Source organism: Rhinoderma darwinii, chromosome 2 (genome assembly GCF_050947455.1).
Source record: "Rhinoderma darwinii isolate aRhiDar2 chromosome 2, aRhiDar2.hap1, whole genome shotgun sequence".
In the NCBI taxonomy this organism is placed as follows: Eukaryota; Metazoa; Chordata; class Amphibia; order Anura; family Rhinodermatidae; genus Rhinoderma; species Rhinoderma darwinii.
Genome location: NC_134688.1, coordinates 391,626,980 through 391,642,510, shown reverse-complemented (window position 1 = coordinate 391,642,510; position 15,531 = coordinate 391,626,980). Strand labels below are relative to the sequence as shown.

General features: G+C 42.9%; 1 protein-coding gene across 4 annotated transcripts in view; it reads right to left on the bottom strand.

Annotated features, from left to right (window-relative positions):
• Positions 1-241: 241 nt before the first annotated feature.
• Positions 242-15,531, bottom strand: part of LOC142743328 (E3 SUMO-protein ligase ZBED1-like) — a 148,706-nt gene continuing 133,416 nt past the window's right edge. For 3 of the 4 annotated variants that reach the window (XM_075853991.1, XM_075853993.1, XM_075853990.1), the window contains one exon: positions 242-3,150. In XM_075853991.1, the coding sequence (XP_075710106.1) occupies positions 1,022-3,097 (2,076 nt within the window). In that variant the 5' untranslated portion in view covers positions 3,098-3,150 and the 3' untranslated portion in view covers positions 242-1,021. The remainder of the gene's footprint in view (positions 3,151-15,531) is intronic. The other variant, XM_075853992.1, reaches the window with a different exon arrangement.

Here is a 15,531-nt window from a genome sequence, read left to right as displayed (position 1 = left end):
TATTTACTGACGAATGGCATTGAGGGTTGTAATTAAATTAACAATGAATGATGTGTAATTCATTAAGAAAGGTTGAACTTGATGAACCTGTGTCTTTTTTAAACCTATGTAACTGTTCTTAAAGAGAAAATCTCTTTTTAATGTCAATGATGGTATAGTAAAAAAAAAAAAAAAAAAAAAAAGAAGTAGTGTCTCAGTAATATATCCTTTATATTACCAAAAAAGTCTTCTTCTTCTGTTCCGTGGCGGCGGGAGTATCATCGGTAGTGGCATCAGAGCTGTGCGCGTGGGTGCGATCTCACTCTTCAGCTCGTCAGACAAGGACAAGACTGTGTGATCTCGCGAGAGATCACAGTCTTGTCCTCCTTGTTTGCCGAGAGCTGAAGAGGAAGAGTGAGGGCTTGCGCGTGCGCACAGCTTTGACGCCACTGGCCAGTGTCACAGTGATAGTAACATGCCCCATTGACAGTTCAGGGGGTTATTTACATATCGGGCGCCAAATATAATGACACTGATATGTAAATAACGGAGGAAGTTTGATAAATACATTTCAAATAAGACAGGGTTTGTGAAGCACTGCCCATTACATGCTGCACATGTATGGGCAGGTGTAAGGTACTCTTTAAGAGACTTCCGTTGGAAAAAAAAATCCAAAAACACACAAAACAAAGGATTATCGTATCACTAAAAAGAATGTATTGTTTGATAATAAGACATGTCAAACAATGGAATATATGGGATAATTTGATAGCTAAAAAAAATAAATACTTTAAAACCTACAATATGCTAGAAGGACAACTAACCACTGCTTTAAAAACAAGAGGACAAACTGTACATTGTACGTGTGATGTTAAGACCCCAATATAGTGTCTAAAAAGAAATATTCCAGTTTTTTCCACTTTCATTTTAACTAGACAAAATCTAAATATTTTTTGCTAGCCCATAAGACAAACACTTAGTTTAAACAAAATAATACACATATATATTTCATTGGATTTAAAATGTAACCCCAGGGCCAACATTAAATGAACCCACTATCCCTAATTGAGAAGAAACTATTGCCTACTGATTCATTAAAATTGAAAAACTGTTCTTGTTGCAAGCCCCAATCTCCTTCATCATCATCTTCTGGCTCCGCTTCAAAGGAATTTCGGGCATTTTCATACAAAAAAACCTGTTCATCCACATGAGCAGGAGCTAATCTGTTTCTCTTTGCATTTACAACATTCATTGATGAATTAAAGAGACGTTCAGGGAGGACTCTTGTGGGAGCAATGCACCAATATTTTTGGAGAACCATTGGTAGAAGAGGAAATAATGCCAAACGATCAGACCACCATTTTAGTGGATCCTCATTTAGTCCTAGAACTTTTTGAGATTTAAAATTGCTCAGCTCCTCAACAACTTGCGCATGACATTCTTCGTGGTCTTCTGAAGGTCCAGACTGGCAGAATATTTCAGCTAGCATATTGTTGATGCTGCTTGAAGGAGGAGAAGTCGATGACATAGACATTTTCTTCATTGGGGGTTCTTCTGGAATTGTAAATACTTTATCCTCAGTTCTTGACATTTCCTTGCTTCTGTCCAGGAGAGTCTTTGCTTCCTCAATAACACGATTTTCAACCTGGGAACGTTCAAATGCAGATAGGAACGGAAGTCTTTTGTACCTGGGATCCAAAAACGTTGCAACATTCAAGAACATGTCTATATCTGGCGTGTGCTGATATGTAGTTGTTAAAGTTTTGGCAATTACTTCCTTGGCCATGCTGATTTCTTTCTGGTCTGTGTCTTTGATATTCAAAGATGTGTTAAGTAGCATGTGTAGAAGAGGTTTTACCATACTTATAGTGGGATATTTTGACATGGACAACATTTCTGCCACTTGTTTAAAAGGTTGCAGGAGGTCCACAAGGCCTTCAATTGTATTCCACTCACTGGCTTCCAGCATAAGATGATGGTTATTACTATCCTCAACCAAAACACCTGCTATGGTAAACTGCTGAACCTTAAGGCGCTGTAACATTACAAGTGTGCTGCCCCACCACGAAACACGATCACTTATGAGCATACAAGAAGCTGTGTTTTGCTGTTTTTGTTTCTCACAAAGCATGTACATTGCAACTGTTGATTGTTGAAAATATTCCACCAACTTTCTACACCTTGAAAGAAGTCCAGAGAGCTTTGGGAGTTGAAAAGCTTGCTGTATGCCCTTATTAAATGTTTGACCCACACAAGGCATGTCTATAGGAATATCCAGCAGAGAGCATGCCTTAACAATGTTTTTACTACAGTCAGTGGTAGCGCCAAAAACTTTTGTGCTAATCCCCCACTCAATAAATGTTTCATACAATACTCTAGTAATCGCTTCAGCTTGGTTTTCCTCAGGTACTTCAAGCGTTTTTAAACACCGGGAGCCTATGGTAAAAGAATTTGAAGCAGAAGTAGCCAAAAAGTGGGCAAAAAGGGTCACATATGACCTATTCTGGCTTTCACTTTTCCACATATCGGTGGAAATGCCACACCACAAAACATCCACCAACTCTTTTTGTATAGCATCTCTAACAGTGTGATATTTCTCCGGCAACACCCTGCTGCAAATGTATTTCCGGCTAGGAAGTTCATACCTTGGATCCAGAGTTTTCAGAAGAGATTTAAATGTAGGCTCATCCAATATGGAAGCAGGAAACATACCGTCACATATTAGATTAACTACAGCAGATGATACTTCAAGTTGTTTCTTGTCAAAAGTATGGCTGCTCTTCATTATTAAAGTTTCCTGAACAACTTGTTGGGATGTTTCTGGTTTCAACTTTGAGAAAGCAGCGGCAAACGCCTCTCTCATTTGCTCAGTGTTACTTTTCACAAATTCACAGAACTCTTCTGGGTGATTCTTCTCAAGGTGATAGGACAGATTGGAAGTATTCCCAGAATACGTAATTTGAGCCATACAAATGCGGCAATAGATCTTCTTCCACGTCATGATACATCCCTCAGCATCTGTGTCAAATCCAAAATACTTCCATACTTTACTCTTTGCTCTAGGATGTGCAACAAGTTTAAGCTCAGACTGTACAACTTCACTGCTTTTAACTTCCATTGTGTCGCAAGTGGTAGTCTTCAGTTAAGACTTCACTCAATAAAGAGTACCTGCTAAAGGCAGGAAGACAAAGATAAAATGAGGAAGAAAAACCAATTACGTCACAAGGAATAACCAACAATTTCAGGAAGCATCACAAAGAATACGCAACAATTTGCAGAAAATAAAATATATTTAAAATGCTTGCACATGCTTTAATTCATGGACACTTAAAATGAATATTGATAACGATAGTTAACAGTGCACTGGAAATGGAAAATTTAAAGAAGGGTATATATTACTGTCAGCCTTGTTCACACCGAGCTAATGAGTTTAAGAAAAAATAAATAAATTGCCAAGCCCTCTTAGCTTTGTTTGCGGATTTGCTGCAGAGATGTGAATGGAAAATCCACAGCGTAATATAGTAAGAGCAAAGTGGATGAGATTTGAAGAAATCTCATCTACACACTGCATAAAAAAACATAACTGAGAAATGTCCATAAAAACAATACCCACTTCTGATGGTGCTCCCATGGCAACGGGTCCAAGCTGTTGCGGCCAGCGTGTGCAACGGCTGCCTCCTGTGATGACGTTTCATTACGTGACCACAGCAGTCAAGGCACACACCGGCCGTATGAACAAGGACGTTTTGCCATGGGAGCCCCTTCAGAGGAGAGTGACGACTTTTTTTGTCGGTCGTTTTACGCTACTGACTTTCCCGTAAAGTATACGCCCTGTGTGAAAATACCCTTATTCTTCATGAATAAGAAGAGGGATACATTTTTAAAAAAAACGCTGCGTGTGAAGCCAATCTTAGGCCTTGTTCGCATAGTGCAGTTATGTTATTTAATCAAATCCAGGAACAGAACCTAAACAGAAGAAATATATAAAGGAAGTACTTATAGGTCTGCTCTTCTGGATCCTATTATGGTGTTGGCTTAAAAAAAATGCATGCAAAATATGCAGCAAATCTGCACTGTGGGAACAAGGCAATAGGGTGGTTTCACGCGCTGCAAATTTCCGCAATGGACTTTTTTATGGAAACTCTACAACATTTACAGTAGAAGCAAGGTGGATGGGATTTCTGCAAATCTCAGCCATACTCTGTGGGAAAAAAAGAAAAGAAAAGCAGAAGAGCCATGCGGAACGTGTTCTGCGGTGGACGTCAATTTATGCTGCGTATTCTGTGCAGAGATGCTGCGTTTTTCACCCATAGACTACAGTAGGGAGCATAAATTCTGCACTAAAATACGCAAGTTGAGTTATGTACCGTGTTTACGCAGCAAAAAACGCAGGTGCATGTAAAGTTTGCTATAATCAATGCTTGACGCGAACGCCCAGTTCGTTCAGCGTTTATTGGGCCTGATTTTGAAGGAGAAGCTGTGTCGGATTCCGTGCCAAAAACGCCCCTAATCTCACTCCATTAATTTCAATGGGAGGTAAAGGAGTTTTCTTTCCTGGGCGTTTGTGGAGAAAAAAAAAAACGCAAAAAACACTCAAAAGAAGCGCCGCAGGTACATTCTGCTTCCCATTGACTTCAACAAGAGGTCAAACGCGAAAACTGGACCAAGAAAGAGCATGCCGCTTTTTTTAGCTGCCCGGGAAAAAAAACACCTCTGCCTCCCATTGAAATCAATAGGGGCAATTTGGGCCGTTTTTTTGCCGCCGTTTCTGCCGAGGTTTCCGCATTATATTTTTTTTGTAGTGTTTTAGTACCTGAGTTTTCACATGCCTTTTTTACATTGCAAATCATGTGATTTAAAGATTTCTATTTGCAACAGTATTTATTCTGAAAAAGTATAAAAAAGAAAAAAGAAAAGAAAAAAAAAAAAAAAAAAAGCATAAAAAAGGCCACTGTCCCAAAATAATAAAAATGGCAGGCACCCAAAAAAATAATGCAATGTTTGTAGTGCGTTCAATATTTCCCTATTGACTTCCAGCTAACAGCTGGTCAAATCATTTTTTCTAACAAATATTCTGGAAAAAATAAAAATAATAAAACCACAGGAAAGAACACCTAAAAATATAAATCCCAAGCAATTTCTTGTCCACGGATAAGCCTTTAACTATTTTCATTGGAAAAGGAATTCCCTTGTGACTACTCCCGACCACCATGTAACAGACAGATACAGAGAACTGGAAGATCATAAAAGAAGGCTTTGCAAAAAGGCTTTACAGGCCTCACAGGATGGGATCCAATCCAGTCATTGGCTCGAAATATATGGCTCCTACATGAACCCTAAGGCTGTATACAGCAACCCTGATCTTAGATCCAATTTCAATACCATGTACCCCAGCAATTTTTATCCTATGTAGTGCCGCATAGGCTGTGTATACTGTGTGTATGTCTGTTCTAGTTAGTGTGCCATTAAAAGCTATGTACACCTTTGAATGGCTTTTATTTTTATTAAAATTATTTTTACTTTTTGAGATACAACTGCTCTGTGTTTTCTATAGAGAGCAGCTGTATCGTTCAATAAATCCTGCTCTCGTCAGGTCTGTGGGACTGAGACGTTCAGTTAAACGAGTCCTGTGTGTCTCTAACACGCAGGATCCACCTGTAGTCGATCACATCTAAGTTCATAACTTAGATGTGATAGATCACACACACACACACACACACACACACACACACATATATATTTTCAAGCCACATTATTATGACCACCTCCTACTTTTGAAGTTGGCAGCACGTAGCCCATGAAAGAAGGGAGTCGTCATGGGCTGGCTTGGTGGGCATATAAGGTTATAACATGTTATAGGCTGTCTGAACACACATCACACATTGTTGCCATGGGTAAAAGGAGCGATGTATCAGAGTTGCTAAAAGGTATGTTTATTGGCTTTCGGGCCAAGGGTGACAGTATTTTGCAAACAGCGCAGTTTGTGAACGGTTTGCGTGCTGCTGTAGTGAAAGTGTATTGTGAGTGGACAAACGGCACTATTGGGAATAACCGACATGGAAGCTGCGGAGAACCACGTGCCGTTGATGTGAGAGGGGGAACGTCGGCTACAAAGGTGCGCGAGGGCCGAACGACATGCTACAGTGGAGCAGTTCACCTTGAAAATAAACAAGGGGTCTACCAGACGTGTGTCTAAAACAACAGTTCAGCTAACCCTATTGCGTAGGGCTCCGAAGCAGATGAATGGTCACTGCTCCTATGCAAATAAAGGTGCATCGGAAAGTGAAAATTAGTCTTACCAGTAATTTCGTTTCCTTGAGTCCACCATGACGGCACACTAGGAGGATGATCCCTTGATCTCTGTAGGGACAGGAACTGAAAGAAGTTAAGGACCCCACCTTCAACCTCCCACCAGTGTGTACCAGATCACTACACTGGAAGGGACTAGATAATCATAACTATATGTTAATTTCACATACAACTAAGAAGGTAGGGTGGGTAATTGTATGCTGTCATGGTGGACTCAAGGAAATGGAATTAGATGGTTTAGGGTGGGACTACCGCCTGGAGTACTTTGCGGTCAAGGCTAAGTCTCCACTGGTTGAAAGGTTAGCCTATAATGCTTTGCAAAGGTAAGGGAGCTAGCTCAAGTAGCTGCAGTACAAATCTGGTCTAACAAATCTCCTCCCCTTTCTGCCCATGTTGAAGCAGTGGATCTGGTGGAATGGGCCTTGGATGTTTATAGGAACTGATTTTAACTGAAGAGAATAACAGATTTCATTTGCTGTTTTTATCTAGCAATGGTAGTGTTTGAGGATTTCTGTCCTTTATTTTTCCCCCAAAATTGGACCAGGAAGTTGGAGTCTTTCTGCCAATCTGCAGTACCCTGTAAATATTGTAAGGCTGCTCTTCTAACATCAAGACAATGATATAATTCTTCTTTTTGAGTTTTGGGGTTTTGGCAAAATGAAGGAAGGACAAACTCCTGGTTTCTATAAAAATCTGAGGCGAAGTTTGGAGGGAAATTAGGATCAATTTTTAGTACGATTCTATTGTCCATTATCCTGATATGGTTCATCTGTGGATAGCACCTGTATTTCCGCAAGTTTCCTTGCTGAGGTTATCGCTACTAGAAAGGTACTTTAAGGGACTTTTAGTGTTTGACGTCTATATTCTCAATTGGTTCGAAGGGGGGTTTGGTTAGGGTCCTGAGGACAATATCAAGCTCCCACTGTGGAGATGACTGTCTAATGGTCGGCGTTAGTCTTGATGCTGCAGACATGAATCTTTTCATCCACCTGTGTTCTGACAGCTGGGTGTCAAAAAAACATACTCAGGCCAAGCACCCTCAGAGTACAGGTCTCAGCCCCTGCTGTAAAAAGTCCAAAATTTGATGGATGACTGGATGATTCTGCCCCAGGGGGTTGGTCTTCACAACAGGAGGTACATTTTTCTTACATTTTTTGGTAAATTACAGAAGTAACTGGCTTACGACTAGCTTTTAGGGTTGTTATTACCTTCTGGGATAAACCCTTTTCTTTGAGCAGTTTTCCTTCAGGATCCATGCTGATAAATGAAGGTTCTGGAGACTTTGGTGTTGTAACGTCCCCTGTACCAGCAGATCTTGTTTTAAAGGAAGTTCTACAAGATCTTTCAGTGCCAATTCCTTCACAATTGGGAACCAGGCCTTTTTTGGCCAGAACGGGACAGTCAAAATGAGTGTCAGACTTCCCTTGTAAGGATTCTGAAGGTGGAAAGGCGTATGCTAGATCCATGTCCCAAGGCTGGGATAGAGCATCTATGCCTAGGGGACCATCCTGGGGGTTTAGAGAGAAGAAAAGCTCTGTTTTAAAATTTAATCTGTTCGCAAACAGGTCTATTTGAGGAAACCCCATTGCCGTGTGATCTGAAGAAAGACTTCCTGATTTAGAGACCATTCGTGCGGATCTAGGTTTCTGCTGCTGAGGAAATCCGCTTCCATATTCTCCGACCCCTTCAGATGAATGGCCAATAGAGAAAGCAGATTTTACTCTGCAGGGTGGGCGATCTGGTAACCCTCTGGTGTTTTAGAAAAGACACTGTTGTCATGTTGTCGGATAGTACCTTGAGTTGTTTGTTTTGAAAAGCGAAGGAACCTGACTTCAGTGTCTCCCAGACTGCTCTAAGTTCTCGGCAATTTGAGGATCGAGCAGCTACGGTCGGTGGCCAAGTCCCCTGAATATAATGGTCTGGGAGTTTGGCTCCCCAACCTTATCTGCTTGCATCTGTCAGAATTACGATTGCTGGAAACTGATGCCAAATTACACTCCTCTTGAGATTTGAGTGTTCTGTCCAGCAATATAGGGAAGTTTTTACCTTCTGAGGTATTTTTATATTTGGGTCTAGGGATGACTGCTTTTTGTCCCATGAGGAGAGTATCCACCTAGCATACTCATTGCCGCTCTTATTTTGTAAGAGGTGGCTTTTTGAAATCTTTTGATATTGGAAATTAGATTCCTTCTTTTTTCCCCTGGTAGTAAGGATATCTGAAGGGTAGAGTCCTGTCTTTCCCTTCCCTCTATAGTTTTCACTCTGGGGTCCTTGGGAACGAAAGGGATATTTCCTTTTTGTTGGTTTATCATCTGGAAATCCCTTTCTATCTGACGCCTTCTCTAGGATTTTGTCCAGGCATCTGCTAGAATCCCTGTAGCTGCTTTTAGGAGAGGGATGTACTCTGCTAATTGGCCCCTGGGAGTTTTTACCTTCAGGTGGTTCTCTAGCTCACCTAACCAAGTAAATATGGTCCTAGCTACTAAAGTGGCTGCTGTTAGACTTAATTCTAAACATTGATGCTTCCCAGGCCTTTTTTAGAAGACAAACAGACTTCCGATCCATGGGGTCTGTTAACTGAGCTGAATCTTCAAACGGCAAGGAGGTTTGTTTAACCGCCTTTGCCATCTGGATATCCATTTTTGGGATATCGTCCCAGATGTCTTTATTCTCTTCATTAAAAAGGAGACAATTTCTAAATTTGTGGGAAACTCCCAGCCTTTTTTCTGGGTCCTTCCATTCGTCATTTGTTAACTAATAACAGGATTTCGTTAATAGGAAACATGTTTTTTTCTTTGATTTTAGACCACCAAACGTCTCAACTTGGATGGTTTTCTGTTTCTTAACTTCCTCAATATTCATCGTACCCCTGATTGCTTTTAGTAAATCATCCATATCCTCAGAGGAAAAATAGTATTTCTTCTCATCGTCATGTTCTCCTTCGGGATTTAGTGACCCCAATTCATCTATGTCATCTGGATCTTTAAAAGAACAAGAGGTCCCTTCAGTGTCTGAATCAGATGGAGGTTCATTTACTAATTTTGCCCTTTTTATACGGGGGAGGAATGGCCGCGTATTGAGGCTGTATAGATGATAAGGAGGATTGAACTTCCTCTTTGATCATAGAACGTAGGTCCTCCATAAAGGAGGGTTGTTCCGCTTTGATTAATTTATTAACCCCTTCCCGACATCCGCCGTATATATACGGCTCCCGCCGGGTGGGGGAATATGGAGCGTGCTCACGGGCAGAGACCGCTCCAGAGAGCGAGTGTGTCGGCTGTGTGTTACACCCGACACTTCCGGGTGACGAGCAGGATCCCGTTGGAGCGCGATCTCGCTTGTTTAACTCGTTAAATACCACGTTCAATAGCAAACGCGGCATTTAAATTACAAAAAACAGGGGGCGACCCCTGTAACGTCCCAACAGCCCCCCCGTGGCGTGATCGGGGGGAGCCGTTGGTTGGCACAGCTGCCTGGGGGCCTGACGAACACCCCCAGGTCCACCATCTTTGTACTCCTATGAAGCCCTGCCTCAGGCAGGGCTTCATAGCAGACTGTCAGAATCGCGATATACTGCAATACATTAGTATATCTGCAATACATTATTATATCGTGCAAGCGATCTAACGATCGCTGGTTAAAGACCCCTAGGGGGACAAGTAAAAAACAGTAAAATAAAGTTTTTGTTAAAAAATAAAAAAAAAAATGAAAAAATGAAAAGTTCAAAAAAAAAAACCTTTTCCCATTTTCCCTCAAGCACAATGTAAAAAATAAATACAAAGCTAACATAACTGGTATCGACGCGTCCATAAAAGTCTGAACTATTACAATATATAATTATTTAGTCCGTTTGGTGAACGCCGTAAAAAATAAAACGTTAAAAACATCAGAATTGCTGTATTTTGGTCCCTTCTTCTCCCACAAAAATTGAAATACAAAGTGATCAAAAAGTCTCACGTACCCCAAAATGATAACAATATAAACTGCAGCTCGCCCCGCAAAAAATGAGCCCTCACACGGCTAAATCGACAGAAAAATAAAAAATTTATGGCTCTCAGAATGTGGCAACAAAACTCACATTTTATTTTTAACAATCAGTTTTTTCCTTGTAAAAGTAGTAAAATATAAAGAAAACTATATAAATTTGGTATCACTGTAATCGTATTGACCCACAGAATAAAGTTAACATGCCGTTTTTACCGTACGGTGAACGCAGTAAAAACAAAACCACTCAAAAGATTGAGGAATCGCTGTTTTTTTCCTATTCCACCCCACATATATTTTTTTTCTTGTTTCCCACTAAAATCAAAAGTCAAAATCCGAAAAATGGCTGCGGAGGGAAGGGGTTAAAATAAAATGGGGCTGGGCGATTTTGCACAAAAATGTAATCTCGATTTTTTTTCAACACTTTGGCCGATTTTCGATTTGAATCTCGATTTTCTTATTGTTTTTCTGTTTATTTAAAAATAATACCATGAGATAAATTAATAAATTTTCTTTATATAAATAACTCTTTAACATATATTGCTATGATTATTGTACGTAACTTCACAACTTTTAACCTCTGAAAATACTTTATTTTATCATAAATACAATTGGAAAAATGTCTATATAATGGATTATAACTTCTGTGTTCCCTGGCAGGGAACAGGTTAATAGAATCTATAATCAATTATATACTGCATGCACTAATATCCAACCTCTGCCTGTCACACCCTCAGCCAGTCTCCGACATTGCCGGATTCACACAACCGTAATTGGACCGTGAAAAACTATCCGTGAGTCAGCCGGATTTCGCGGCCTGATCATGGTACATGTGAACAGGACTCCTGGCATCATAGTAATTTATGCTACAGCCACACGACAGTGAAAACAAAATGGCAATTAAAAACGGATCAATTGTCAGTTTTTCATGTCCATTTTGCATCAGTGTCTTCAAATTCTCATCTATTTCCAGTCAGTCTTTCATGGCCGTTAAAAAAGATGGATTTCATTTGTCAGGCTGGATAGTGCCACAGTGCCCACATATAGTGCCACAGTGCCCACATGTAGTGACAGTACCACAGTGGCACATGTAGTGATGGTGCCCACATAGTGCCAACACCCAATATAGTGCCACACCCCTTTGCAGATAGCGCCCCCACCCCTATGTAGATCGTACCCCACCTTGTAGATCGCAGCAGCAGCACCACCCCCCTCCCTCCCTTGTAGATCGCATATAGTGACAGTGCCCACATATAGTGCCACAGTGCCCAAATATAGTGACAGTGCTCACATGTAGTGACAGTGCCCCCATAGTGCCACCCCCAATATAGTGCCATAGTGCACATGTAGACAGTGCCACACCCCCTTGCAGATAGCACCCCAACCATTATGTAGATCGTACCCCACCTTGTAGATCGCAACACCACCCCCTCCCTTGTAGATAGCACCCCCACATGTAGATCACACCACCCCCTCTCTTGTAGATCGCACCCACACCCCTTGTAAATTGCAGCGCCACTGTAATGACGGGATAGGGAGACAGACAGGTGAGCCCTAATCTACCCGCCACTCAGTCCCTGCCTACTTGCACGGCCCGTCCTAGGCGACGACGTACAACTGGGCGACGGTCCCTACGCTCAATATGTGTACGACAGACAAACAGACAAGGGTACACAGAAGCTAAAGGAAATGGGGCAGTTGCCCACGGCAACACCGTGAGCAACAGGAGTAGTTAACGAGCAGGGTCAAACCAGGAGTGTACGAGGTACCAAACGCAGAGCAGGAGCGTAGTCAGTAAAGCCAGGGTCAAAATGAAGCAAGGTCAATAATAATAGCAGGAGCAGAAGACAGGAAACAGGAAAGAATCACAGGCAAAGACAAGCAGGAAATGAAGGTATAAATAGGCCGAGGGTGGGAGCTAGAACCGTCTGGCCAGGCTGTGATAGGTTCTCCCACTCCTGAGCCTACCAGTCTGAGTGGTAGCAGATCGAGTCACTCTATCAGACCTAGGAGCAGGTGCAGACTGATTAACCACGGGCGTCGACACAGAAGCTGTGTCTGGCAGATCCTTTACAGTACCCCCCCTTTTATGGGGGGCCACTGGACCCTTTCTAGGTGGACCTGGCTTATTGGGGAACCTTCTGAGCAATACCCCAGCGTGAACATCCCGGGCGGGTACCCAAGTCCTCTCCTCAGGCCCGTATCCTCTCCAATGGACCAGGTACTGGAGGGAGCCTTGGACCATCCTGCTGTCCACAATCTTGGCCACCTTGAATTCTACCCCTTCAGGGGTGAGAACAGGAACTGGAGGTTTCCTCGAGGTAGCCAAGGACGGGGAGCAGCGTTTCAGGAGGGAGGCATGAAACACGTCGTGTATTCGAATAGACGGGGGTAACTCCAGTCGGAAGGAGACAGGGTTAAGGACCTCAATGACCTTGTACGGCCCTATATACCGGGGAGCAAATTTTGTGGACGGGACTTTAAGTCGCAAATTTTTTGAAGACAGCCATACCAGATCCCCGACCACAAACAAGGGGTTAGCAGAACGTCTTCTATCTGCCTGAGTCTTTTGTATGCTCTGGGACGCCTCTAGGTTCTTCTGAACCTGGGCCCAGACTGTGCATAGTTCCCGATGAACGACATCTACCTCGGAATTGTTGGAACCATCAGGTGAAACGGAAGAGAACCGTGGATTAAACCCAAAATTACAGAAAAATGGGGGAGACCCCTGACGAGTTACTGACCCAGTTATTAAGGGAAAATTCGGCAAGGGAAATGAAGGAGACCCAATCATATTGACAGTCAGAGATAAAACACCTTAAATATTGTTCTAGAGACTGATTAGTCCTCTCGGTTTGGCCATTAGTTTCAGGATGGAAGGCCGTGGAGAAGAACAGATCAATCTCCAACTTTTTACAGAAAGCTCTCCAAAACAATGAAACAAATTGTACCCCTCTGTCAGAAACAATATTAACAGGAACCCCATGGAGACGCAGGATGTGTTTGACAAACAAGGTAGCTAACGTCTTCGCATTGGGTAGTTTCTTGAGGGGCACAAAGTGGCACATCTTACTGAAGCGGTCTACTACAACCCACACCACCGACTTGCCTTGAGATGGAGGCAGGTCGGTGATAAAATCCATGGAGATATGGGTCCAAGGTCTCTGGGGAATGGGCAAAGAACATAGTAAGCCCGCTGGTCGGTACCTGGGAGTCTTGGACCTAGAACAAATTTCACAAGCGGCGACGTAGGCCTTAACGTCTTTAGGCAACCAAGGCCACCAATATGTCATGATTTTCCCTGAGTACCCTTAGCCGGAATTGCAGGGGAACAAACAGCTTGTTCTCAGGAAGGTTCCCGGGAGCTGAACCTTGATCAGCCGCAATTTCGGAGACTAAGTCAGAATCAACAGAGGAAATGATTATACCTGGGGGCAAAACAGAAGCAGGATCTTCCTCCAAAAGGAGGGCTGGCCATGAAGCTACGCGACAGTGCATCAGCTTTAATATTTTTAGACCCAGCCCTATAGGTGACCAAAAAGTTGAATCTAGTAAAAAACAACGCCCATCGAGCTTGTCTCGGGTTTAGCCTCCGGGCAGATTCTAGGAAAACCAGATTCTTGTGGTCGGTAAGGACCGTTACCTGGTGCCTAGCCCGCTCCAGGAAGTGGCGCCACTCTTCAAATGCCCATTTAATGGCTAAGAGTTTGCGGTTGCCAATGTCATAGTTACTCTCAGTGGGCGAGAACTTCCTGGAGAAGTAGGCACAGGGACGGAGATGGGTGAGGGACTTGGTACCCTGGGACAAGACAGCACCCACTCGCACCTCGTAGGTGTCAACCTCCACAATGAATGGCTCCATTTGGTTAGGCTGAATCAGCACTGGGGCCGAGATAAAGCACTTCTTAAGGACCTCAAAAGCCTGGACCGCCTCCGGAGGCCAGTGGAGGAGATCAGCACCTTTGCGAGTAAGATCCGTAAGAGGCTTAGCGATGACCCAGAAGTTAGCAATAAATCTCCTGTAATAATTAGCAAATCCCAGGAAGCACTAACGCCTTCAGGGAGGCAGGTTGGACCCATTCAGCCACAGCCTGAACCTTGGCAGGGTCCATGCGGAATTCATTAGGAGTGAGGATTTGACCCAAAAATGGTATCTCCTGCACCCCAAACACACATTTTTCGGTTTTAGCAAAGAGTTTGTTTTCCCGAAGGGCCTGGAGCACCTTCCTGACATGCTCAATGTGGGAGGACCAGTCCTTGGAAAACACAAGTATGTCATCAAGGTACACTTTAAGAAATACCCCCAGGTAGTCTCTTAAAATCTAATTTATGAAATTCTGGAAGACCGCGGGAGCATTACACAACCCAAAGGGCATGACGAGGTATTCGAAATGACCTTCAGGCGTGTTAAACGCAGTCTTCCACTCATCCCCCTCTCTGATGCGGATAAGGTTATACGCCCCCCGAAGATCAAACTTAGAGAACCATTGGGCCCCCTGAACCTGATTGAAGAGATCAGGAATCAAAGGAAGGGGATACTGGTTCCTTACAGTGACCTTATTCAAGTTTCGGTAATCGATGCACGGCATAAGACCACGATCCTTCTTCCCTACGAAGAAGAAGCCAGCACCTACCGGAGAAGTAGAGGGGCGAATGTAACCCTTGGCCAGTTCGGGACAAGAGAGATTAAATATCCTACCCTTAGAGAGCTTAGCTCCTGGTACCAAATCGATAGCGCAATCATATTCTCTATGAGGAGGTAACACTTCGGAGGCCTTTTTAGAAAAAAAATCAGCGAAGTCCTGAATAAACTCAGGTAGAGTGTTCACCTCCTCAGGGAGAGAAATAAAATTAACAGAAAAACAGGACGGCATGCATTCATTACCCCATTTAGTAAGTACTCCAGTTAAACATGGGATTATGCATCTGCAACCAGGGAAGGTCTAAAACCAAATCGGACGATAAACCCTGCATCACCAGTACAGAACACTGCTCCAAATGAATGGAGCCAACAATGCGTTCAAAAACAGGGGTATGCTGCGTATAACCACCATTAGCAAGTGGAGTGGAGTCGATACCCACTACCGGGACAGGTTTAGGCAAATCAATCAATGGCATAGCTAGAGACATAGCAGATGCCACAGACATAAAATTAGCAGAAGACCCTGAATCCGTGAAGGCACTGCCGGTGGCAGACCTACCCTCAAAAGAGACCTGAAAAGGGAAGCAAGATCTTATTATTAGGTTTCATATTTACGG